We start from the raw sequence: 27418 nt of genomic DNA, 5'->3' as shown, positions 1-27418 counted from the left end.
TGCTGAAGAAGTTCTTCTGAAAGAAGGGCCTGATCCAAAGTCCGTTGAAAAATAATTGGAAATACGGCCATTGGTTTCAATGGGCTTTGGAAAAGGCCTCTACTAAGCAAACTCGAAAGCAAAGTGTTTGTGAGACAACAGGCAGTCTTCTAATTTTCTGAGCACGCTGCTCTGCGATAGGGCTGCTTTAGTGTTGTGTGAGTGGAAAATATTTTCAGGTTTGCAAACTATGGTTTTCAGGGGCTGAAGAAAGAGCGCATGTAAAAAATCACTTCTATTTTAACATCACCATAGACCCATATTCATTTAGTAAAATGGACCATACTTTGCTACTGAGTGCTTTCAATAACATTTCTTTTACTCAGAACTTTACAGGGTCTGGTGGCAATTTAAAGGGCCTGGGACTCCAAGCGTTGGGCTCCAGGGCAACTGCCTTCTTTGTTCCCCCCCACCCTGTTAGAAGCTCTGACTGCCACTATCCATGCTTATGCAGCTATTTATAGTTGCGCTAGATCAATGGGAGCTACTGTAAGTATGTGTATGTAAACAGAGCTAGCACCTTTAACTTGTAGCTAGATATAGCTATAGAGATTAGCTATGTACTCAGGAGAAGGCAGATCTAGAATAACAATAGCATTCCCTGCTTTCCTTAGAGTACTCTTCCTGTCTGCTGACACTTTTTTTTTATATTAGGGCTTTGTTTTGAGATCATTCTCTGAAATATTGACTCCAGTATATTATATCTCTCAGGAATGACTTCCTGCTACCTACCATTTGCTACCTTCTGCTGTTGAGATTTTTCTGAGAGGTGTGAAATTTGTAAGTGGTGGAGTGGTCTCAAACTTTTCAGTATATCTGCTTTGCTCTGAAATAATTGTAATCTTATTGTGAGGACACTCATCACTCTGCCAGCTTTTGACTGTCAGCATTTTTACCCACAGGTTTCTGGAGGTTTTCTTAATATATTGCCATTCAGCCAATCAGTGGCTGACCATTGAGAAATACATGACGGGTGAATTCCGCAAATATAACAACAACAACGGGGATGAGATAATCCCCAGCAATTTGCTGGAAGAGATGATGTTGGCCTTCTCTCATTGGACCTACGAGTATACCCGAGGGGAGCTCCTTGTTCTGGATTTGCAAGGTGACTGCCAAAATGCAGTTTATTATATATTTTAGAGCTGCCACTAAGAAAACAACATTAAATTTGACTTGGCAAAAGAGAGACAAATTCTATTCTATTCTATTCTATTCTATTCTATTCTATTCTATTCTATTCTATTCTATTCTATTCATGTCAATCCTGAGCAACTCCAGAGACATCATTGGTGTTACTCTGAATGTATATAGTTGTAAATGAGAATGATATCTAGCCCTATATATCTAGTTTAGGTGTACAAGACCAGGAACTAAAATAATGCATGGTAACATTTCAATTGGCTGTATAAAAAACACTTCACATGTTGATGTTGAGTAAGAATGTTAAATATTTGTGACAAACACACATCATTCACCTCAGATCTTTGAAAACAGGTATCAGCTATTTATATTTTTTCATGAATAAAACTGTAAATAGTTTAATTAAGTTGCAGTTCTGAGCATGATTTACAGAGTCAAAAGAGCAGAGTGTGGCATAATCACAATACAATGAATGTGTATAGTGGAATGTGCTGTATTTTAAAATAATCATTTGACAATGTTCAGAAAATGAACACCATCCATCAAGCAGTTTAAATATCACTGGGTTCTCATTCTTGTCAAGGGCAATATATACTGCCAGACATAAGTTTATCATGTTTATATTTTACAGAAGTGGTGAATTACAGTAAGACTTCCCTGTCAAGCAAAACAAACCATTAAGTCCATGCTTGCCTTCATTGGTTTTGATCTGCAAATTAGGAAATCTGTGTATCTTTGCTACAATATAGGGTAGTAGTTTTGGGAAGTATCCCGAAATAGCAACACCGCATCTTTAAAAGTGCCTGTTATTTCCCGAAATAGAGGGTTCGCTATTCCGGCGTCCCTGTAACCCTCATTCCATGAGGATTAAGGAATTTGTTGGAATAGTGCGCGGTCTACACAGCACCAAATTTCAAAATAAACTCTTTCGACTTTGACTCAGAATAAGCTACTCAATTTGCAGAGCGCAAATTGTGTAGCTTATTCTGACAGAAGGGTGCAGTCTAGACACACCCATAATGGAACCGAACCACACATCCTCCCTTATTTTTAAAATTGATGGACCAGTACCACTGACTTTCAGATGAAAACGGAAAGCGTGTGCATAAATCTTTGCAGAACTGGGGTATTCATTTCCATCCCTAACCAGGAAACAGAAGTGTGAAAACACATAGAATTATTTACAGCACAAAATTCTTTTGAACCTCAGAAAAGGTCTGAGTTAGGTGCGAGCCAGTGTTCAATTTGTCCATAATAGATTAGCTGTCCCTAAACTGGAGCTCTCTAATCAGAATAATCAGAGTGCTCTCTGATCAGTGTCCTGATGGAATTCCTGGCAGAACAGCCTATCTGTTGGAAACCTGCAACTAAAGGGAGAGAGAGAGAGAGTGTGTGTAAAATCTCTTACACTATATATAACTATTTACCTGTATCCATTGCAGAACATGAGTTCATCACTAATGGACCATAGGAGTTAAAATAATTGGATGTGAATGTTAGTGGATGTTTTCCTGTACATTAGAAGCCAATGATTTTTAAAATAGAATCCCATAAGCCCCAGTGAGGCATTAGTTTGGGGAGAGGAATTTAACACAAAGGAACCAGTTCTTCCATTGATTTACTGCAAAATGCCTATTAGCACTGATAGGAGCTACCTATCTAACTTTACTGTAACCCCCACCAGAAGGTCAGGATAGAATGGATCCCAGAATTCTCACAGCGCAATGGCTAAATAAGGGGACATACTCTGATACCTTTACTCACTTTGAATAGTACCTTTCAACATGAATAGCCCTATTGATCAGTAGGGTTTTAATAGTGAACTAAGGTGCTATTCAACATGAGTACAGGACTCAGAATTTGGCCTCATTTTACTGTAGTTAGAATAGTTTGGGCAACTCTTTCCATGGTTTCATAGTATAGAGCCATTTGGGTAATTTTCTAGTCTATTCATTGATAAATCTAAGAGCATGTAATATGAGGAATGAAATGAGAACAATTAGCTGTCATTTGCTAACAAATAGCTGCAACTTTTTATTTTTTCCAAAAGTATACATTTAGACTCTACAAAGGAAATTGATATGGAGATTGGTTATGATTTCATGACATTTTAAAAAGTTTTTGCTTGTAACATTCTCTCTAATTTACTGTAGGTGTGGGGGAAGACCTTACTGATCCATCTGTTATTAAACCTGAAGGCAAGCAGTAAGTTTGTCATTTTATTAGATGTCATTTCTAATACATTTGGTGCATTTGTAATTCATTTCAGATGATCTACAGCTAATGGTATAGTTACATGGACAGTTACATTCACAGTGAGAGCTTTCACTTTTTTATTGTAGTCAGGAGTTAAATACCTGATTCGAACATAGTAGTTTTGTTTCTTTCCCAGATGGTGGAGTTCCAACTGGATAATTATAGGACAACGGGGAAGGGGCTGGGCATGCAAGATTCCTAGCTTCACAACAGGACTCTTTTTATGTATGCAACACTTTATATACGATATCTCTGATCCATTTGGGGGGAGACAGTAGTTTTGTTTCCTGGCATTTTGTGGTACTTAAGTATAATTTTTGTTGCTAGATTTGATTTACAAGTGGCTGGCTAGTACTTCTGGCTAGGGGTATACAGGAAATCACACTAGATGATCTGGTAGTCCCTTCTGGCTTTACACTTTTAAACTCGGGGCATGTCTACACAAATGTTTAATTCACAGCAAGCTGTGGTGTGAATATACTGCATACTGACTCTCCATGTGGGTTCGGCCAACATGCTCACAAGTTTGTTAGTTTACTTTAATCTACTTGTGTTTCAAGGTGGAGTAGATCAGAGCATACGTATGTACTGTTAGAGTCTTCAGGGACAGTTAGGGCATGTCTACACTGGGGAGTTATTTCAAAATAACTACCTTTGTTTCAAAAGAACAAGGTGAGCCTCCAAACTACCAAGCCTGTTGTTTCAAAATAATGGGCTTGTTATTTTGAAATAACTCCTGCTTGTGAAGAAGAATAAGCTTATTTTAAAATACTTATTTTGGGAATTATTATTTCAAAATAACTTTTCAAAATAACCTAGTAGTTTGGACATAGCCAAAGGTATCACAGGACTGTCCGATGTTTTCCATTATGTATTTGTGCCCTGCCAAGTACGATGCCTCAATACAGGAGAGAGGTTTCTAAATAAAGAGATAAATAAATGTAGTGTAATTGACGATTGATCACAAAGAGTCCACAGAAGATGCTGAAAGTTAGGACTTGTCTACATGCCTGTTACTCTGCTGCAAGTCAGAGCATGAAGCTACATCAGACTAGCTTGCCACTCTCGTAGGGCATGTCTACACTACAGGGCAAAGGTCAAACTATAATATGCAATTTCAGCTATGTCTATTGTGTAGCTGAAGTCAAAATAGCTTAATTTGGCTTTTGGCACTGTCTACACAGCAGGAAGGCGAAGGAAGAACACTCTTCCTTCAAATTCCCATACTGCTTATGAAATGAGAGTTACAGAAGTTGGAGTAAGAAGTCTTCCAGCTCGTCGTTATTTCAAAATAATGGCTTGCTATGTAGACGCACACTTTGTTATTTCAGAATAACGTCAGTTATTCTGAAATAACACTGCTGTTTAGACGTATCCTTAGTGTGCAACAGGCCAATTCAAGAGTAGATTCACACTCTAGGTTCCTCTGAACTGGGTGTTTGAGTGGACAAACTCTTAATTCAGCTGGAGGCTCCAGGTCAGTGAGGCTTCACACAGACAGAAGACTCTGTTTGTATGGATCTCAGAGTGTTGTATCAAATCTTGCCTGCAGTTAGATGTTACAATAATCTATGTAAGAGGTATGTATCACTAACCCAGTTTCATGAAAGGAGAAACCGAAGTTCAGAGACATTAAACGACATGTCCTAGACACAAAACAGGTCAATTCCAGAACTAGGATTAAAAACTTGATCTCCTGTTTCCAAAACCATTATTATTAATAATACTATTTGTATTATCAATAACATTAATAATTAATTAAAAATGCACAATATTAGTAAGTAGTTATATGATTATTGATACTATATATGTATTATTGCAAAAATGTGCTAGGTGTTTATAACAAATACAAGATAATCTACTTTTGACCCCTCATACTGGCCTTACTCATACTGGCCCATATTCACAGTATCCAGAGTCTGTATGAGTCAACAGAAAGTCTTGCCATCCTTCTCCTACCAGAAGCCAAATGGAAATTCCTGAGCCAGAGGAGGCAGAGATGGAGGAATTGGTTGCTTCAGTCTCACTGTGTTGTCCCGATGATTATAGACAATTCCAGGAACTAGTCCAGAGAGGGGTAGATGAGCTGCACATCCCCTAAAGGAAGTTCAGGAATCCAAGCTTCTGGGCCTTCTACAGACTATAGGATCCAGTCGGTAGCGCTCCCAGTGAATGAAGCCATACTGGAACCAGCAAAAACTGTATGGGAAATGTCAGCTTTCTGTGCCCCTTTCTGCAAGGATGGCAGAAAAACTCTAGTGCGTGATCAAAAAGGGAACAGAAGTGTTGTTTTCCCATGCTTCCTTGAACTCCTTGTTTATCCAAGTGGTCATGGAAATGTCCAAGGGCCACCTCAGCTGATTAGGGAGCCATATATTTTGACCTTTTGGGAAATATGGTGTCCCCCAGCCTTCAATTCAGAATTTCTAACTACCAGGCCTTTTTTGAACTATTCCTCGTTCTTGGACTGCAAACACCAATTATCCCAGAAGAAAAGGGCTCAATTTCAAGCCTTTATTGATGAGGTCAGATTAGCTGCAGGAACCTTGTTACAAGCAGTGTTCAATGCTCAGTGGTTTGAAATCCATGGTGACTGCTATAACGATGAACCAGGAATCTTGGCAGCATTCTGCTGGGCTCCTCAGGGAAGTATAGCAAACTATACAGGCTTGCCTTTCAGTGAAGTCAGTCTTTTTAATGAGAAATCTTTCCATTCACTAGAGGACTTTAGAGCGGCAACTCTCTGTTCCCTGGGTATGTATTCATCAGCCCCCTCTCCATGGATCAACACCTTGTAGTGGTAGAGAAGCTTGCGTGTTCCAATGATTCCCAAGAGTGATGCTGCCTGGAGTCACGTACTCCATTAGTACATTCCCATGGCAGAAAGGTCCAAGGCGAGGTTCCAGACAGGTGTCTTCAGCGGCAGACCAGATGGAGGATAACTGCACAATAAAGTTGAAACTGTTGTGTAATGTTACAGCAGCTGTGAAGGCAGATGAAGGCTGCAGCAGACAGAGGATTTCCAATCATCATGGTGTCCATGCCATTGGTTTCAAACCCTCTGTCAAGGACAGTGTGGTGACTGTTGTGCACCATTCTCCCCACTTTAAAAGAAGGCCTGCACAGGCATCTTCCAGTTTTGGGGAAAACACCTGCACAAGTCAAAAGTCCAGTGGCGATTGGCAAATGGCAACAGAAGTAGGACAATGGGATCCATGGAAGTTTCTAGTCACAGAGGGTATGTCTACACTACCACCCTAGTTCGAACTAGGGTGGTTAATGTAGGCAACCGGAGTTGCAAATGAAGCCAGGGATTTGAATTTCCCGGGCTTCATTTGCATGTTGCCGGGCGCCGCCATTTTTAAATGTCCGCTAGTTCGGACTCTGTGCCCGCGGCTGCACGCGGCACGAACTAGGTAGTTTGGATTATGCTTCCTATTCCAAACTACCTGTACTTCTCGTACATGCAAATGAAGCCTGGGAAATTCAAATCCCGGGCTTCATTTGCAACTCCGGTTGCCTACATTAACCAACCTAGTTCAAACTAGGGTGGTAGTGTAGACATACCCTGACTGACACAAAAGCGGTGGGTGTGTGATTCAGTCATCTTGCTCAAGGATTGAGGCAGGTTGAGCATTTTGGCTGCTGTACCCACGATTGAGCAGTCCTCTTTAAGACCTATTCCGCTCAGTAGGGACAAAAAATGTGCTCTAAAAATAGCCTTGTCTCTTTTCCCATAATATAAGAAGTAGGGGACACCAAATAAAATTAATGGGCAGCAGGTTTAAAACAAATAAAAGGAAGTTCTTCACACAGTGCATAGTCAACTTGTGGAACTCCTTGCCTGAGGAGGTTGTGAAGGCTAGGACTATACCAGAGTTTAAAAGAGAACTAGATAAATTCATGAAGGTTAAGTTCATTAATGGCTATTAGCCAGACTAGGTAAGGAATAGTGTCCCTAACCTCTGTTTGTCAGAGGGTGGAGATGAATGGCAGGAGAGAGATCGCTTGATCATTACCTGTTCAGTTCACTCCCTCTGGGGCACCTGGCATTGATCACTGTTGGCATACAGGGTACTAGGCTGGATAGACCTTTGGTCTGACCTAGTATGGCCATTCTTATGTTCTTACGTTTCTCCTGGCTGGATAGCTGCAGGATTACCATCCCAGCAGTGAAAAATGTGAGAAATTTGTCAACTTTGGAAATTGGAATATACATACCCTGATGGACAACTCAGGCTGTGACCAACCAGAGTGATGTACAACTATCATTGCTCTTGAATTGAATTGGTTTAGCATCAATATTGCTGCCTTGTCTGAAACTAGAAGAGTTGATGAAGGGCAGGGGAGGGAGGAGAAAGGAGAATATACCTATTTCTGGAAGGGAAAATCTTTAGATGAACCTCAGTTGTATGGAGTAGGCTTTGCTATAAGGAACAAACTCATAAGGTGCATCTCTGGGCTGCCAGCAGGCATCAATGAGTGGCTTATGACATTTCCAATTCCAAAAACTAACAGGTAACTATTGTGAGAGCCTATGCACCAACAATGGATGCCGATGAGGATTTAAAGGAAGATTTCTACTCTCAGTTGGAAACCATTTTATCGAAGACCTCTAAAGAAGATAAGATTATTCTTCTGGGGGATTTCAATGCATGTGTTGGATGAGACTCAGACCTGTGGAAAGGAACAATCAGGAAAGAAGGAGTTGGCAAAAGAAATTCACATGGAATCCTGCTTCTTACCAAGAGTGCTGACCATGGACTTATCATCAGAAACACCCTTTTTCGAAAATTAAGATTGACTCCCAATGGAGGCTGTAAAAGTAGCAGATCAGGCACCAAAAACGGTTCAAGATCTGAAGAAACCCATTAAGCGTAACTACTTTGAAGAAGCCATAGAAGAAAAGTTTCCATCAGAGTTTCTGGAAGAAATTGAGGAACATTGGAACCAGCTGAAGCCATTAATTTTTGCTGGAAAGAACATTTTGAAGATCTTAATCATAATTCTATGGTTGCAGATGAAGGTCTTGAGCAAATCCCCCAACGACCTTCTAGGGATGAGCTCAGAAACCTTTTCAATTTGTATGAAGTATTCAGTGCCATCAAGCAGATGAAGAACAACATGGCAGCAGGTGTAGATGGGATTCCCACTAAAATCTTTAAAGAGGGTGGACCAAAGTTAATTCAGAAGCTTAGCCTGTTTATCCTTAAAATCTGGATAAAGCACGTGATACCCAGTGAAATGAGGGATGCCTTGATTGTTACCCTCTTTTAAAAAGGGGGATAAAGTGGACTGTGGAAACTATCATGGTATCTCTCTCCGTGCTGTTGCAGGCAAAGTTCTGGCATGGGTCCTTGCAACCCGTTTGCTGCCCTGTCAGAAGAAATTTTACCAGAGTCACAGAGTGGCTTCCGACCATGTCTCAGAACTGTGGATATGATCTTCATTGCATGGCAGCTGCAAGAGAAGGGTCGTGAGCAAAATTGACCATTGTACATGGCTTTTATTGATCTAAAGCCTTTGTCTTAATGAGCCGCTCTGTGCTGTACTTTTGAAGATTGGATGTCTTGATAAATACATCAGTGTCCTGAAGTTGCTTTATGACAACATGAAACTGACTTTTTTGAGCAGCACTGGCTCCCAGAGTGAACCTTTCAAAGTTCAAACAGGAGTCAAACTGCTGAACCTGAAAACATCTCTCCTCACTGTACTAGAACTTGTGGTTCAAGGATCAGCCTTATTAGCCACCAGAGGATCCATAACTCCCATGGAAGATGATCGTACTCAGCAATAAGTGATTGCCCATCATAAACCAGCCCTGAAGAGGCAGTACCATAAGCAACCATAGCAGCAGATGACATCCTTCTACCTTCAGTTCTTGGTACGAGCCACCTCACAAATGTCAGAAAGTGTAGAAATCAAGATACCCTACCCCATCCAGCTCTACTGGAATAACCCAGCCTCCCTTCCCAGACAAAAGATTCTTTTGATAGGATGATGGGGAACGACAAATTAATGTTGATGCCATCTTCATCCAGTTCTGATATCCCCTTTTGTGGATGCCTACCATAGTTTTTCTATGCAGGTTGTGCATAATCCTTGCACATTGGTTTGGATTTGCCTTATTCTCCTAGGGTCACATAACACAGCTACTTATGTAATGCTATTTGTCCACTTTCACTGTCTGTACGCTTGGTTTTGAGCAGCATGTAAACAGAGCAAACACAGCAGGAACACTGCAGTGACAATATCCAATAAGATAAGGGCCTCTCTGATTCGATGGAAAGATTCTGCAGAAGTATGCATGGGCATTTCTTTCCTATCCCCTGTCTACACGAATAGGACAATAATCACAGCTGTCTGCTTATTAGGTTGGAGGACTCACATGGACCGTCACATAGCATGGGACACTTGGATGCCCTGGAACCAGAATGCTTCTCAGTCTTGTGGAACTCAGAGCAGCTGGAGAATCATCTTACCATTAATCCAATCTTACAATGTCCCATATCGTCAGACAATATGACAACTGTATTCTATGTGAACAGGGAGGAATGAGTTCCATTTCCTTGTGTACAGTAGTGGTCAATGTATGTAACTGGAAGAATCACAAACAGACCAGAGTGTTACCGAGGCTGTTTGTTGCCATCGTGGAATGAAACAATGGTTCTACAAACAACTCTATTTCCTTCATCATCACACCCTCCTTCTCTTTAAGTACTACTTGTCAGTTACCTACCATGGAATAGACATAGGGACCAACAATCAAAGGAGACGGGGAAGTTACTTATTCTTTATATATGGAATTCTTTGTACCCTCCTTCCCCTGTCGTAAAGATCATGTGTGATTTGTAGTAATAAAAGGAACTGAAGAGACATTGGTCCATCCTTCCCATCAGGGCCGGCTTTAGGCCGATTCCCCTGATTCCCCTGAATCGGGCTCTGGGCCTAAGAGGGGGCCTAAGAGGGCCCCGCTCCCAGTTGCGTGGTGTGTGCGCTGTGCCCCGGGTGCGCTGTGCGTGCATGGCCCCGTCCCCGCAAATCGGGCCCCGCACTTCCTAAAGCTGGCCCTGCTTCCCATTATACATTCAACACAGAGCATGAGATGAGCAAGGACATGGACCAATAGATATTGTGGTCTCAGGCACATATAATGCATGTATACACACCCATAAGGGTAAAAACAGATAGGAACCACACATCTTGAAGAACTCCAGTTATGAAGAGTAAAAACTTTCTTTTACTAATGGGCACTTAGAGCATTACAACCAGATTAATAAAAATGAAGTATATACTTTGTATTTAAAGAATGAATAAAATCTTTTTGGTTTGTGCTTTCATCTCCAGAAATAGACAGGTATCCGATGTGCTAGCTAAAGATAAGTTAGAACAGACACTGATTAATGAAGGAAAAAAATCAGTTTGCTTTTCACGTGTTACTAGAAATCTTAAGAAATGCAAAAAAAAAAAAAAGTATTGTTTTGACTTGGTGATCTGAGAGAATATGACAATGAAGCCATAGATGGAGTCTGTATGCAGCCAACAATATACTTGTGCAAAGTAATTATTTCAGAGATCTCTTTCTTTAAAAAAAACCCCACCCAAACTTTAAAATACACTCTTAATGTTCTCCTCCGCTCACCCACCAGGGAAAAGTTTCAGCAATATCCGGATTTATTTTAGGTTTTCATTTATGATACCTTATTTCTCCAAAAATTGTGCACTGCTTGAAAAGTTGCTTGCAAGACACAAAGGCATGTCTTTGAGCTTACGTTCTCTTAGATACCCAGAAAAGAGTGGATGACATCTGACAGATGGGGCTGATGCATATTTAGTACTACCAAAATCATAATAATTATAATATGTTGTTTCTTTAGTTTCCATTGATTACAGGGCTTAGTTTTAAGTAATTTGTGTGGGGGATTTCAATGCCTGCTCCCTTATGATGATATGCTGCAATTTCTCACAAGAATACTATAGTTTTCTGTACACTAGTTCAGTGATGAAAAGTACAGAAATATTTAGACAGGGTAGTTAATGGACTAAACCCAGGGTCAGATCTTTAGCTGCTATAAATCAGCATAACTTCATTGACTCAAATAGAGCTAAACTTCTCAAAGCCAGCCAAGAATGTGACCCATGTGCTGTACATGGAGTGTGCAGTGTGAAAATTGGTATAGTTTGGATTCCAACCCAAAATAGCAATTGCTGATACTCAGTGCCAGGAAAATACAGGGTCAGTGTCCCAGACACTGTTTCAGTCCCTGCAGTCTCATGTGTTTTCCTGCACACCAGAGCTCTGGGAGGCATTCTCTGATGAATAGTGCCTCCTTGTACTGTTGACATGATGTCACATTTTTCACTGCCAACAGCACTAGGCTATGCATGAGCAAGCACAGCAGAAATGATTCAGAGGTGCTGTAAATAGGGGTTTAAGGTTTGAGTTAGTAGATAAGGATGAGCAGCGTCAGCCTGGTATAATTTACATCTGGAGAGAGCTGACATATAGGACTGTAGTAAGAAAATCATGCCACAGGAGGATATAAAAAGATATGACAAAGAAGATGGTGGTGGTGAAAGGCAGTCAGAGTTAGAACTCTCACTACAGGCAGGTGGCTGGGGGCACCAACAGCAAACGGGCTTATCTGTCTTCTCAAGAGACTCATTGTCATGTCTCTGAAGGGCCAAAAACCCTTTTCTAGTACACTTGGCCAGAACTGGGCTTCCCAGTCATGTTGCTGGACAGCTCATCTACATGGATTGACTATAGGGTTTCCAGATCCAAAAGCATTAACTTGTATAACTTGATGAGGCAGCATCAGATTCCTCAGTCTTTTTGTGGTTTAGGCACTGGGGAGAGGGCGGGAACAGAGTCACACTGCACTAGCACAGACATGCTCCTTTACTTAGAAGAGTGTGTATGACTGTAGCTTGTTGGCACTTTACCAGGTTGGACAAAGAGCCAGAAATGATGACCAAGAGTCATGTTGTTTAAAATGCTTTGATGGCACTTTAATACTACTCAGCGTTTACTCTATTTCTGGGGCACTAAGGAACCATAGAGGTCACTAGAATTCGTTCTAGTTTAGTTATTTCCATTGAATGAACCAGGGAACAGTCATTGCTCATCAGCCAGACACCAAGTTATCAGGCCTTCCATTCTAAGTTTGGCATGTTTCTATCACACCCACTGTATTTCTCTCCAGGGGAAATGGGGATTCATTATATATATGGGAAAAGTCAATTTTTGTCCATGCTCTTTTTTGAAAGCTGCTTTCTGTGGATATGATTGATATGTTTTTGTGTGGAGAGTAGAGATTTGTGAGAGTCAGATTCTTTTTTTTCAGGTCTGCTTTTCTCAGCTATAATTGATTTCAGATTTTTAAAATGTGTTGTTTCCACACTGCATGTCATTAAAATAAAATATTAGCTTTCATAAAGTTTCTTTGGAAGTGTTCCCTCTGTGCTCTGTTCCGTGATGTCTAGCATGTCAATTAAATCCTTGAGAATAATGGTGGAGAAATATTAAAATTAATGAACACTGATCTTTCAGACTACATTAAGAATCTGTTATAATTATGCAGTTCTTCTAATACATGTCTGATTTATCTTACTTCTATTTGTTATTTTGTCAGCTTCATGTAGACTATGGGGTGTGTTACCACATTTGAATTTGGTTACACTACCGAATTGCCCAGAAAGTGAAGAAATAAAGAAACGAGTACAGTTGGAAGCAGATAATTAAAGAGCCTTGTTTACCAGCAATGAACTGTATTCTTAACAGTCCTAGACTTCTAACAGGTGTTGGTGTAAACAGAGCTTGGCTTATTTTAGGAAACCTCTTTTTGTTTGCAAATGCTGAAACTGTATTTGTTAAGCTGATGTGTTCCTAAATCAGGCCAAAGTTCTATTTAATTTCACCTTTTTCGCCCTTTTTCTCAGTGGTCACTTCATTCTAAAGAGTAGAATTCCCAGGGATAACACATAAAGAACATCCTTCCTTTAACTATGAGCTCACTGATTTTCTATTGTTCCTTCCAGATCTGGAGGGATGGTGTTTGGACCAGCAAACCTAGGGGAACATGCAATTAAAAACTTCATTGCAAAGCACCGTTGTAACTCCTGCTGCAGGAAGCTGAAACTTCCTGGTATGTGCTGTGGAATTTTATATTTTCCTAAGTAAATTCATCTTAAGAACAGTGTCCTGGAGAAACTGGTATGGGTGACATATTGGCAATATCATATCCTATTTCCAGACTATGTCCACCTTTCTAACTGCAAAATAATGAAGGTCCTGAAATGACTAAGAATAGGTATTTACTTAGAGCTCTAGTGAGTTATCATGAAGTATCAAGTTATCTTTTTTTTTTTTTTTTTTTTTTTTTTTTAAAGTAAAGCTGATGATCTGGAGCTCCCTGTCTACGTACAGGTGAAGCTGCATTGCACTGATCGGCATTCTACTTTCCCCTCCCTTTTTTTTTTTTGGTCTTGCCATTGCTTTTAAATTAGAAGCTGTCAGTCAGTGGTCTGGAGTTCATAATGTAAACACTTACCATTAAAACACACATTAAATTATTTTCTTCTCCATGTGAAATAATAGATATTTATTGGGATCAGTACAGTTCCCAAGCAATCGTTTTAAGTGTTTAAATAAGTATCTGAGGAACTCCATAAAAATCAGCAATGCATCAGCCCCCAGAGAGATCTCCATGAGTCTTTCTCTTCTTGCAGATGTTGACTTCAAACCTGGCTCTCTACATCACAGCTTTTGCTTTTCCACTTATTTGGAACCATCCATCACATAAATGATAGTTGTTAGAAATATACTTTTCAGTGTAATGCAGATCTGATCAGTTTTTCAATATGATGCAGTTTTACAGGGCTCAGAGTGTCAAAAATAATTGCAGTTGTGGGTGAAAAGTGTCATATGATGTCAGGTGAAAGAGAGAATTGCTATCTCTGTATTTTTTTTCTAATGAAAAGTACTTTGTTTTCAATAGCTGCCTAATTCTGAATCACCTCCATCCCTAGAGGTGTTTAAGTCTCGGCTTGACAAAGCCCTGGCCAGGTTGATTTAGTTGGGATTGGTCCTGCCTAGAGCAGGGGGCTGGACTTGATGACCTTCTGAGGTCTCTTCCAGTTCTATGGTTCTATGATTCTAGGAGTTATAATAATACCTTTAAGATCGCTTGCCTTTGTGGCCAATGGATGGTGGGATGGGGGAGAAAGGGGCAAGGCTTGCCAATGATTGACTAATAAGGCAGAACAGTGGAGAATACATGTGTGCACATTCCCTACCTGCTTCTGTCTTTCCATGGGTCCTACTCTAGTGCATCTCCTCCCATTCTTCTCTGACCTCTCCTAGGAAGCCTCTGGTCAGTGCAGCATCTTCCACTCCCCACTGCACAACCTAGGGTTAATATGCCCCTTACTCTCATCTTCAGAATCTGGCTCTTGCCCATGTCACTGAATTTGTTTCCCCCCACAGATATGAAAAGAAATGACTACACTCCTGCAAGGCTCGATCCAGCTGTCAAAGGGGAGACACAAGCAGGAGCAAGAAGTGCTGTTGCTACTGAAGACAAGCCTCTGGAAAATTATACCCGTTTATGAGCAAGTAGGATGGCGTCTGGCCTTTAGAGCCCTTGAAAACACTCCTTACTTAGTTTTGTCACCTGTCAGTCTAAGAACAAAATGTAGGGTATAGCTATACTGTACCCACAGGGTATGACCGTGGGTTGAACAGACATTTGTGAGCTAGCAGGTCCCAGAAGAGTGAAACGGTGACAGCAGGAGTTTCAATGTGGCTTGCATGAGCCTGCCTCGAACCTTGGCTAGTTATTCATGGGGAAAGCCCACATTACTATAGGTTTACCATTCTGGCACCCAGATAAGATGGAGAGTGTATATCTCCTCAAGCTACAATCACTCCCTTTGATTAAATTATAGACATACCCAGAAATGCATAAGAGTGAAATTGCTCCATCGCTTAATATCCTATGGGCAAGTGGGACACATGTTTTCCAAAGGAAATTCTTAGTTACACACCTCAGTGCACTGCTGTTGTTTTTTTTTACTTGATTCCAGTGCAGCTCAGTAAAGAGCCTGGACCAAGGAGCTGCCTCACCTGCTAACAAAGTTCATTTATACTTCAGTGCCTTAGCTGGAAATATAGTATGAAGCTGAATGATGTTTATTTTTTAAAAGATGTATTTTCCCAATTAGGAATTATAGGATGCTTATTTCTCTGCTACTTTACGTGATTCCTGTTTTCAGTAAAACAAAGCATGTATGCATATGTATAATTTTATAGCTGTATATGTGGCCCTCCTGTGTTCTGTGTGGAGAAAACTGGAAAAATATTTTGGTGATTCTGTAGTACAAGCTGGATGACGTGAAAGGCCATCTGAAAACAGAGAGAAAGAACCTTCAATGTATGTAGGTGCCTAAATCCCGCAGGATTTAAGTGCTGAAGTACTTCTCGATATCTGGGCTCATGTGTTTGAGTCACATAAACAAGAGTCCCCATTCTGAGTGTTTGGGAGGGGACTGCACTGTGGAAGAAGGGCCTATTCCTGCATTCTTTTCATATCCCAAAATCCTATTAGAGTGAAAAATGTAACGAAACTGCCCCTCTTTCCAATTTCCAAAAGGTGAATTCATTAGCTGCACAATCACCATACTCATGAAAATGTTTCAATTTTTAACTAGGATTTTGTCTTTCTTGAAAAACGTCAGTAATTTGGAACAGAAAGTCTCAAATCTTTAAGTTTTAAGATACACTAGAAAATTGAAAAGGCCTAATGAATAATATAAAATTACGCTCACTTGGGCGTTTTGTGGAATATTGTAGGTACTTGGTTTTTCTCCTGAAGTATGATTGAATAGGTGTAGAGATACACTTTCTTTACACTCTTTTCTACTGAGATCCAGTGTTAGATCAAAGACTTATGCATATGCTTAAATTGTGCACTGTGATTCCAATGGAGCTACTCTCAGCAGGTACAAGGATGAATGTCTTGGCAGGATTGGGGCTGTAGTGACATCAGTGTTGCACTACCTAAAACTTTTAGCAACTCTTCAGTCAAATCCCAAATCTTGCATTAATTGATTTCTTTTTTCTAAATGGCTGGTACTAGGAATGCCAAAATGTTAAACTTCAACGGACAGGAAACTTCAAAATAACAACTCTTACAAATGTTTTTCTCTACACTATCTATTTTTTATAGCTGGTGAACCACTCATTGCAGAAGTCTCCATGAGACTTCGAATGTCTGGGAGCTGTGAACAAAGACACTCTAGTTTACTCTGTGGCACAATATTGAAATACCACATGATTGCTCCAGTAATGTGTTTCCTGTGCAGCATATCTTTTAAAATATGCACTGTAGCAGACCATTATAGTTCAGTGCATAGCATACTTTGGATAATATTCTAGCTCCACTGAAATCAAAAGGACTTTTACCATTGACTTCAATAGGTTCAAGATTTCACCCTGGAATCTAGTGTTTTTTATTAATTGGGGCTTGACCATGCTGCCATTGCAGTTAATGGCAAAACTCCCATTAATTTCACTTAGAGCAGCATTGGGCCTCACCTTTACAAGAATTTTGCAGTTAGATAATGTATATGTAGATGCTAGCAGGGTCTGAAAGAGTTCTGCCTTACAAGTTAGCAGGGAGATGGAGAGATTTCAGGAGCAAACTGCATTTACTTAGACACATCCATTCTGCCTAGATATCCAACAAATAGTGGTGCTCCTCAAAGTGATCAATTTAGACTGGTGTTGGATTACAAATTGCTTTAGTACTGAAAGCAGGGGTAGTGAAGTGTTATCAGTATTATCTTTACTGTATGAATAAAAGGTTTTCAAAGGGGTAGCTGAGTTAGTCTGTAACTGGAAAAAACTTTAAAAAACAATGAATAGTCTTGCAGCACCTTAGAGACTTAACAAAAATGTAAATGGTGTCATGAGCTTTTGTGGGCGCAGCCCACTTCTTCAGATGAATGGAGTAAGGGGTCCGGTTTTCAAATAAATAAAGGGGAACAGAATGCTGCTTAACCTGTCCAGAATGAGGAAGTGGTCCTCATCTGAAAAGCCTTGTTAAGCCAGGGGCTTGAACACCAGACTTCTGTGAAAGTACAAGGAATGGGGAGAGGAGCTTGGACGTATGAACTCTCTCTAAGGAGGCTCAGTGTGGCTTAACCTTTTCTTCCCCACTGTTCAAAGGTAGAGATAAACAGGGGGCTTTTTGTTGTTGTCAAAAGAGCAGAAATCACTTGTGGCGGGGCACAATATTTGAATGTAGTGTGAAAGCCACAGGCAAAGCTATTGGTGTACCTACCTGGCATTGGCTTATTTGTTCCCTATCCAAACATGTTACAAATAAATGCTTTTCCACCAGACTCTAGCATGTAGCCTGTGGGAGAAAAATCAAATAACTCCAATTGTGTCTAAAGGGGGGACTGTGCAGGAAATCAAAACTCTCTAAAGAAAACTGCTGTAAGGGTTAAAAGTTTTCCAGACCTCTCTCCCTGTAACAGAGAGAAATCAAATTAGCTCTAATCAAGACCCTTACAATGCCTCCCATCTCAAGTTCATGGAGACTCCTAGTCTGTCACAATTTGTCATGTAAACCCTTATCTTTGTCACAGTTTGCCTTGTAGACTCCTCCACTCAAGTTCTCATGTGGCTTTGTGTACTGTAAAAACTTACTTCTAGCACTCCTGGGGTGAACAGAAGTCTCAGAGTACTTCTGCTGAGACTTTGATATGTTAAAGAAGAACAATCCACAACTGAGCTGTCTAAGCATTCTGTATAAAGGATACCTGAATCTGTCTGTCAGGGCTGCTGCTTCACTCTTGGAAGTGACAGCCTGCATGCATGCATCATAAAGTTTTCTCTTCTAAGTTTCTTTCCTGCCTCACTGATTTGACCTCCGGCCTCGAACCCTTCTGGGGGCTCTGTACCCCAGAGGAGCGAGATTTCCCCCTCAATTTGGTGTCAGAAGTGGGATGGCTTGGAACTCCAGTTGGAAAGGCTGATGACGGGGAATGGGAACGGACTACAGCGCGCATCTGGAGGGTAAGGGATCCATTTAAAATCCCCCAGTCCGCCTCCCTGTTCTCGTCACCAGCTGGACCGGCTGGCGGTAAGAGTCATCTTTTACTTAAAATTTTTTGTTAAGAGGCTTGAGGGAAACTTAAAATGAAAACACTGGGTATAGCCAAATAGGGGTTGGATTTTGTTGTTGTTGTTGTTGCTGACTGATTGGTGGCGAGTCCAAGCACATGGTTTTGAGTGAGTGAAGTCCGGAGTGGGACCGCAGCCGCACCAGTGCTGTCAGTGTCACTGCACAGCTGCTGAAAGCAAGGGCGGTTTCCCCCGGCACATAAGGAGTGTGAGTGAAGCTGACAGTTTGTGTGGACTCCCACACTATCCTTGGAGAGGGTAGTGTTGCTGGACGCCTGTGCTATCCTTGGAGAGGGTAGTACTGTTGGGCTCCTGTGCTGTCCTTGGACAAGACAGTGCTAACATGGATAAGATTGCTCCCTCAAGTCTGTCTCCTACTGAGGGGAAAGGTTTCTCACAGCCTGGGACTCCCTTGTCTCAGATGATCAGTCAGCTAGGTATTGCCTGCAGGTTTGAAACTAAGGAGACTTAAGGAATTATTGAGCATTTGGAATGGCTATACTCAGGGGAATTCCCAGAATAAATGGCAACTAGAACTTTGACTTACAAAAGCTTGCTTATCTTAGAGTTTTCCTCGAGGAAAAACATCCTAACCAGATGGAATATTGGTGTCTCTGGGAGGATGTGGCAGTAAAAAAAAAAATCAGAGCATTATGGCTAGCAAAAAAGATTCTATTGAAAAGCTGCAGCAAGAATTGGCTACTCTAAAGAAACAGCTTGATTCCCCAGATGTGCCATCTGCACCCCCACCCGCTTTGGACCCTTGTCAGCTGAACATTCTTTCCTGTTATCTCCCTGTTCTCTTGTAAACCTTATGGGACATGACTTGTTGTGTAAATTGGGTGCAAACCTTCTCTGTAGAGAGGAAGGGATATTTGTTGACCTTCCCCCCCTATCAGGCTCCAAATTTGATGGCATTACTACTCTCAGAGGAATCTGATGAGACCTCAGGACATACACCCCTCCTGGACCTCTCAGATGTCCCAGAGACATTGTGGGCAGCCCATGTGAATGAAGTGGGGTTGCTAGCCTCTGCAACACCAGTGCAAATAACATACAGACACAACAAGCCTTTCCCAAGGGTAGCCCTGTATCTATTGGATAGGGAGGCACAAGAGGGCATTAAGCCTGTAATCTCTTCCCTCCTTAAACAAGGGATACTTGTTTATACAACTTCACCATGTAATACACCTATACTACCTGTGAAAAAGCAAATCTATAGATTTGTAGAAGACCTAAGAGTCATTAATAAGTTTGTAATCCCTAGATTTCCAGTAGTACCTAACCTGGTTTTCTGTAATAGATTTATGTTCTGCCTATTTTTCTATTCCAGTGCATAAGAATTCCCAATTTCTCTTTGCCTTTTCCTTTCAGGGTCATCAATTAACCTGGACATGTTTTTGTAAAGTTATTGTAAAAGCCCTACTCTGTTTTCTCAGTTTTTAAAAAGCTGACCTTAATTCTCTCTCTCTTCCCTGCAGTTCTGTGTTAGTTCAGTATGTTAATGATGTGTTAATTGCTAGTAAAACTGAGGAAAGATGTAAAACTGATACCTCTATGTGTTAAAGTGTCTTGCTAAAAAAGGGTCACAAGGCTTCCAAAGCCAAATTGCAATTTGTAAAACAAAGAGTTCAGTACTTGGAACATTTACTTTTAGGAGATGGCCGCCAGTTAACACCTGAGCGAATCTCAAGTTTTTTTCATTCCTCACCCTTTCACCAAAGTCAGGTATACAAATTTCTGGGTACTGCAGGATATTGCAGACAATGGATTCCTAACTTTTCTGGACTCACCAGGCCCCTTACTATTCTACTCTTAATCTTAGCTCCTGACCCAGTGACCTGGTCCCCAGAATGTGAATCTGCTTTCCTTTCCCTTAAAACTCTTCTGCACAGTGGGCTTACCTAAATATAGCAAGCCTTTTACTCTGTTTTGTCATGAACAGGATGGAATTGCAGCTGGAGCTCTCTGTCAACCCCTTGGACACACACCTCGTCCAGTAGCTTATTTTTCTGCAACACTGGACTCAGTAGCCCGTGGGTTCCCACTTTGTCTGAAGGCAGTTGCAGCTGCTGCTGAATTACTTTAAAAAGGCCCAACCTGTCACATTAGGCCACAGCATAATCTTACAAGTCCCTCATGCTGTCTCTGCTCTCTTACAGTGATACCGCACCCAGCACATATCTGTTCAGAGACAAACCCTGTATAAGAATGTTATCCTCTCTTCCCCAAATGTGGTAATTCAAAGATGTAATGTACTTAACCCAGCTACTTTTTCTCCTTTACCCTCTAATGGTAAAGCACATACCCATAACTGTGAAGAATTGCTTGAGCACTGTGTAAAACCTCCCCAAAAATTTGTCTGATCAACTGCTGGAAAATGCAGATCTTGTATTATATACTGATGGCTCATGTAAAAGAAATTCAGTTGGTAAACTAAAGGCTGGATATGCAGTGGTCTCAGATAATAATGTTTTAGAGGTTCTTTTCTCTTCCAGGAATCAAAATCAGCTCAGGCTGCTGAGCTCATCGCTTTAATTCGTGCTTGCCTTTTAGCTTCCGGACAGTCTGCTGCCATTTATACTGACCCAAAGTATGCTTTCTCTGTCTGTCATGCCACAGGACAAATTTGGAAACAACAAGGTTTCCTTACCTCTTCTGGCTCTGCTATCTCTCATGGTCCCCTTATCTCCCAACTCCTTGATGCTATTCAGCTACCCACATCCCTCTCTATTACCCATTGCCCGGCCCACACAGGTGCCACTGATCCTGTTTCTCTGGGTAATGGGAGTGCTGATGCAGCAGCCAGACATGCAGCAGAACATGGACCTCTGGCTCCCTTTCAGATTCTGGTCTCTCTTTCCCTCCCTGTTTCTTTGCAGGACCTGATAGAACTACAGCAAGCTGCTCAACCTGCAGAGAAAAACCTTTGGGAGAGAGCAGGCTGCTCCTTATCCCCAGCTGGGATAATGGGTGCACCTGATGGCTGCCCAGTCGCCCCAAAAATCTCTCACACGGCAGCTTGCTCAGGTGTCTCATCAAATGACACACATGAGCAAAAGGGGGGTGGCCTCACAAATCCCAAAACAATGGTACGCCCCAGGCGTGCACCTAGAAGCTGTCAAGAATATCTAATTCATGTGTGATTTGTAAGCAGTTTAATGTTGCAGGAGGCCCACAGGCTAGCAGCCACACAGAAAGAAGAAATCTAGACATAAAATGACGGTTAGGAGAGCTTGCACCTGCAGGTAAAGGAAGCCCTCCCAGTACCTACTGATGTATCGCGCCACAATATCCAACCAGGCGACTACAACCAGGAACATCGCAAAAAGAATTCCCTGACAGCCCGGTGGGAAGGACCGTTCCAATCGCTGCTCATCACCCACATAGCAGTAAAGGTGAAGGAGCGCCGCTCGTGGATCCACGCAAGTCATGTACGCCGAACTGCAGATCCAACAGAGCTGATTGACCCCGTCACCCAGGACCCCTCCCTGGAGGAATCACCTGAGGACGAGGTTCAGCGGACCGAGGCGGCAGACTCTCAAACCAGACTGTTACCAAACCGGCCTCCACCAGGAGCTTCGAGGTACAACCTGAGAGGTAGGACTGTACCAGCAAAGACCTACAGGTGAGCCTGGAGCCCTGTAGCTCTCACAAAGGGGAATCCATTCCAGTATTGAGTGAACTAAGAGACTACGAAATCTCGAAGAGTGCCTGCAGAGGCAAGCCAAACAATACTAACTGATTAAGCTTAGTTAAAGAGACTGCTTTGCTAGTTGCTAGCTAATTACTATATTATTATTATCCTTTCTACTTTAGAGACTTAAGATACTATAATAAGATGGGGATTGTTTTCCTTCTTTTAGTAGTCAGAATAGCCTTAGTGTATAACTTTCCCCACCCTTATTGGGAAGCCCTGCAAAAGGTTGTGTCCCTCACCAATACAAGTGATACAAGTGACTGTTGGATATGTGAACAGCTTATAGAAGGCTCTGAAGGCCTTTTACCATTACAGTTTATCCCAACTCCTGCCTCCCTGTGGACCAGACCCCTAAAATTCAGATCTACTGGTAGTCAGTACTCTACAGGAGAGCGGGAGTGGGTAGATGCCCAGAATGATAACACTGTGCCAGAAGTACATAGTCATGGGGGGGAACAGGCAGATTTGGCATAAAAATCTAATTGCCTCAGAGATTCCCCTTACTCAAGCATTACATCCATAAGGGAATGCTTCCCTTATGTTTCCCTTATGTTTTAAAAGCAATATTGGCACTGGTAAAGATCTGGGGGTGAATGGGCAGTGGATCATTTACCCAACTGATAAAGAAAACCTCCCTCTAAGATAAGAATTCATCCCAGCAAAAGAAGAATACCTAAGAATGTCTAGAATAACTTTGAGTAATACTCCAATAGGAGTATTAAAGGGGGGAATTGTGGGAGAAAAATCAAATAACTCCAATTGTGTCTAAAGGGGGGACTGTGCAGGAAATCAAAACTCTCTAAAGAAAACTGCTGTAAGGGTTAAAAGTTTTCCAGACCTCTCTCCCTGTAACAGAGAGAAATCAAATTAGCTCTAATCAAGACCCTTACAATGCCTCCCATCTCAAGTTCATGGAGACTCCTAGTCTGTCACAATTTGTCATGTAAACCCTTATCTTTGTCACAGTTTGCCTTGTAGACTCCTCCACTCAAGTTCTCATGTGGCTTTGTGTACTGTAAAAACTTACTTCTAGCACTCCTGGGGTGAACAGAAGTCTCAGAGTACTTCTGCTGAGACTTTGATATGTTAAAGAAGAACAATCCACAACTGAGCTGTCTAAGCATTCTGTATAAAGGATACCTGAATCTGTCTGTCAGGGCTGCTGCTTCACTCTTGGAAGTGACAGCCTGCATGCATGCATCATAAAGTTTTCTCTTCTAAGTTTCTTTCCTGCCTCACTGATTTGACCTCCGGCCTCGAACCCTTCTGGGGGCTCTGTACCCCAGAGGAGCGAGATTTCCCCCTCAAGCCACATGAGCCCTGAAGAGTTAAAAATGTAAAGAAAAAACCCACTCAAGGAAAAAAAAACCCAACCCTGTGTCTCATTCCTAGCAAAGAAAACTTTGACTTGCTTTATGTGTCAGGAGTTTAGGTAGGAAACAGAAACCTTCCATTTCTCAGTCCGTCACAGAACAGGGTCAATGCAGCGTAAATGCAACCTGTTGCAATATAATGTAATTTCAGCAGTTGTTGCCAAGTGCTTACGTTAGCCAACGTGAGTCAGCCAGGTTTGATTTCCCCTCTCCCCCATCTGCAGAAGCACGCCAAAGAGCTCTACCACTTCAGCTGTGAAAGTACCTGGAGGTATGTTGTTTTTGCCATGAAAATAGCCCATGGGGGGTAAACAATGTTGTAAACCCATACTAGAATGTTGGTGAGTCATCCAAGTTTTGGGAGTAGAATATGGACGAGTGATGAGACATTGTTCATTCCAATGTAAGGCTTGCCCTGTCCAGGATGGCTGTGGAGAATGAATCTGGGACTGTTAAAGCTGAAAGCATGAGCTTCTTATTACTTGAACAAAAAGGCCATACTGTGTTGGGGAAGGGGAGGGAAGGAGGGGCGGGGAGAAGGTTTACAGGATGTAGTGTGCCATATTTCACCTCACAGACAATACGGCAAAGATTTAGGTTCTATGCCTAGCTCTCCTTGCAGTGATCTTGTCCCACCCCAGAGTTATCCAAGCTATAAAATGGAGGAATTATATGTCCCCAAAGGTAGAGCTACACAGCCATTGTTAATAAGGAGAGTGAAATGCACAGAAAGGTGAAGAGCTGTCAGTAGATAAGCTGGTATTAGCACCCCATGGCTCTTATTTGGCAGTTCACTGCATGTTCCCTTAGACCAGCAGTTCTCATCCTCTGGCCTGCAGGCCACATGCAACTCAACTGGCACAAAGCTGCACCACAGAAGTTCCCAGTTGCCCTGCTGCATATCAGGCTCCTGTGGGGTCCTGGTCCAGTCTGCCCTGACCCTGAGTGCAGGATCCCAGAAAGCAGCTTCTACCCAGCCCTGCACAACAGGGTCCGTGGTCCTGGCTGTCCCTTGGAACTGAGTGGCAGGGTTGGGGGTCCTGCCTGCCCCCCAAGTCTGAGCTGCAGGGTAAGGATCTGAGCAGCCATCTTCTACCTGGCATGATCCAATATCGGGGTCTTGGCTGTCTCAGAAGTCCCCATGCAGTAGGATTTTGGGTTAGGATTCCTCCCCCCACTCCCACTCCACACCAGCTTTCTACTCCTGGCCCCACTCTGTGGAAGGATCTCTGGGCATAGGGTGCTGAGCATAGGGGTTTGTGAGGGTAGTTGCAGAGGCACTGTGATTCTCAACCTGTGGCCCAGGTAACCTGTGGTAGATAGTGATAAATAGGTTGGGAATCACTGGCCTAGATACTGTATTAAATGGCGGGGGAGGAGAGAGAGAAAATCTCTTTCCCGTTATATTTCATGTCAATAGCATATAGGAATGAATGCGTAACAGAAGTTGGCAGCTCTGCTGATTGCAGGCTTTTGGTCCCAAATGGTTCTCTAACTCTAGCAGCTTTTACTGCTGAACTCACATTTCGGGACAATCTGAGGAAAGCCAAACTAGAAGGATTTCTCTGGGTACAGACTCCGCCTTTGATACACCACTAAGCATCCTGGAACAGAGTAGGTGCCCATTATGAAAATATACAGGGCAGTAATTAATATGAACATGGCTTTACTGGGGGAACTAATCCCTTTACATAGAGGAAGTATTCCACATGTGTTGTAGGCTTAGAGAGCTGAGTGCTTCAGAAGTGCAGTAATTAGCATTACTATCATTGTTTGGCTCAACTGACCCCCCATTGCGTGTGTATGTACACGCACAGATAATTTCTGTCATAAAGAGCTGTTGTCTAAGGACATAATAATAAAAGATGACTTCGTTCACCTTTCACAATGTTCGATGTCTGTTCGGTAGAAATATCTGATCCCAAAATACAATCAAGATGCCCTTTGAGAATAATGGTGTGGTTCAGTGAGAACTACAAGCAGGAGGCCCCATTTGCAAAGCATCAAAGAGCATGCCAAGAAAATCCTACCGTGCAGAATCTCAGCACCTTGGTCAATTGACATGGGCATGTGGGGCTAAAAACAGCAGTTCAGAGATTCCCATTTGGGTTCAGGTTCCAAACCTTCTGCCTCGCCGTGTTCTGGAGCCCAACTCTCGCCAAAGTGGCAATAGTCTACACTGCTGTTTTTAGCCCATGTCCCGCAAGCCTAATGGATTTTCTACGCTTCCAATGTTACAGCGTCACAGCTGCACCACTGAAACAGTTCAGTGTGGACACTCCTTACGCCAATGGGCAGGATTCTGCCTTCAGTGCAGGCAATCCACCTCCTGAGAGGCAGCCACTAGGTTGACAGAATACTGCCGTCTACACAAGCATTTATGTTGGCTGAATGATGTTGCCCACTAGTATTGTTTTTGTCACACCCCGGAGTAACATAGTCAGGGTCACCTTATGGTTCCTGGTGTCTTATGCAGCCCGAGCACCTGCACCCCTCCCCTCATGGTAGTGAGGAGGGCAGCCACTCTGTGGGGGGTGGGTGTTCCCTTTGTGCTGCAGGGCCAGAGCTGGCCAGGCTCAGCGCAGGGAGGTGGGTGGGGAGCATGCAGGGGGTGCCAGATGAGAAGCAACAGGAGCTGCATGCCAGAGGCTGAGCAGCTGGCTGAAGACAGGTGGCAGTTTCCCTTTGCCTATGAGTGGCAGCTGGCTGCAGCTCCTGGAGAGGAAGGCTGATGGTGGCTGGGACTAGCCATTGGAGCTGGAGCTGCCCACACTTTGCTGGCCCATCATGGCTGCGGGTGCAACATGCAGCTGTGTATGCCTAAGGATATCCCTGGACATAGTGATGACAACTTAATTTCCTAATATAAATCAGGCGTTGGAGAGCTGACATGGGCTTTGAGACGTGGTGCTGAAGATTTTGCTTTGCAGTGTAGACATAGTGCCTGCGGCCTAAGCCCCGCTGAAACTTCAATGTCCTTTAGGTGCTTGTTGCCTACTATCATTATGTGTATAATTTGTGTGTGAGAGAGCGTGCCAATAAGGCCCGAAGACAGGGGGGATATTGCGAATAGGTATTAGATTACTTCAGGTAATAACTATTACGTAAATAATAAGAAGAAAAAAGACTGCTATTGGATAAGCTACATTATGGCAAATTAAACTTTTCCCCCTCTTTTCTAAATTAGCTACAACCCAGCTAGCAGGCAAATAAGCAGTGATGTACAAGTGACTATTTATATAAGAAGCCTATTAATATACAGCACAAATGAGAATCCTGTGGAGAGTCTAATTCATTTCCCACACTGAATGACCATAATCACTGTACGGTTTAGCCGTGTCAACAGTTAGGTATTGGGGAGTGTTGTAGTTTGTATGCTGTAGTGAATGATGTAAAACCCTGATTTTATGTAAGGCAGCTAATTACCACATGTCTTTGAGAACATACTTAACATAAAAGCCTGGTTCAAAGTATTTAGCACTCCTGTTAATCCTCCATTTATTTTCAGAGTTGGTTTTGACTTCACATGTGAAACATTTACAGTTATTCGCCATGCAATAGCTGAATGAAGTGACAATGTTTGTTCTATAAATCTGTGGTTGGGTACCTGTCCAAGTGCAGCGTACAAAGTATCTAATGGTTCTACGGCATTAGTTAAAACAGAGTGAGCGAGTGAGCATCTGTGTACACAACTTTGGTCAAGATGTCACCACT

The 27418-nt window shown here is 42.2% G+C and overlaps 1 protein-coding gene across 1 annotated transcript in view; it reads left to right on the top strand.

Annotated features, from left to right (window-relative positions):
• Positions 1-17853, top strand: part of TRPM6 (transient receptor potential cation channel subfamily M member 6) — a 116862-nt gene extending 99009 nt beyond the window's left edge. Inside the window, exons 36-39 of the mRNA XM_075931717.1 lie at positions 942-1147; positions 3336-3387; positions 13480-13586; positions 14927-17853. Of these exons, the coding sequence (XP_075787832.1) occupies positions 942-1147; positions 3336-3387; positions 13480-13586; positions 14927-15051 (490 nt within the window). The 3' untranslated portion in view covers positions 15052-17853. The remainder of the gene's footprint in view (positions 1-941; positions 1148-3335; positions 3388-13479; positions 13587-14926) is intronic.
• Positions 17854-27418: the final 9565 nt, after the last annotated feature.

Source organism: Pelodiscus sinensis, chromosome 6 (assembly GCF_049634645.1).
Source record: "Pelodiscus sinensis isolate JC-2024 chromosome 6, ASM4963464v1, whole genome shotgun sequence".
Lineage (NCBI taxonomy): Eukaryota > Metazoa > Chordata > Testudines > Trionychidae > Pelodiscus > Pelodiscus sinensis.
This window is presented reverse-complemented; position numbering and strand designations above follow the sequence as displayed.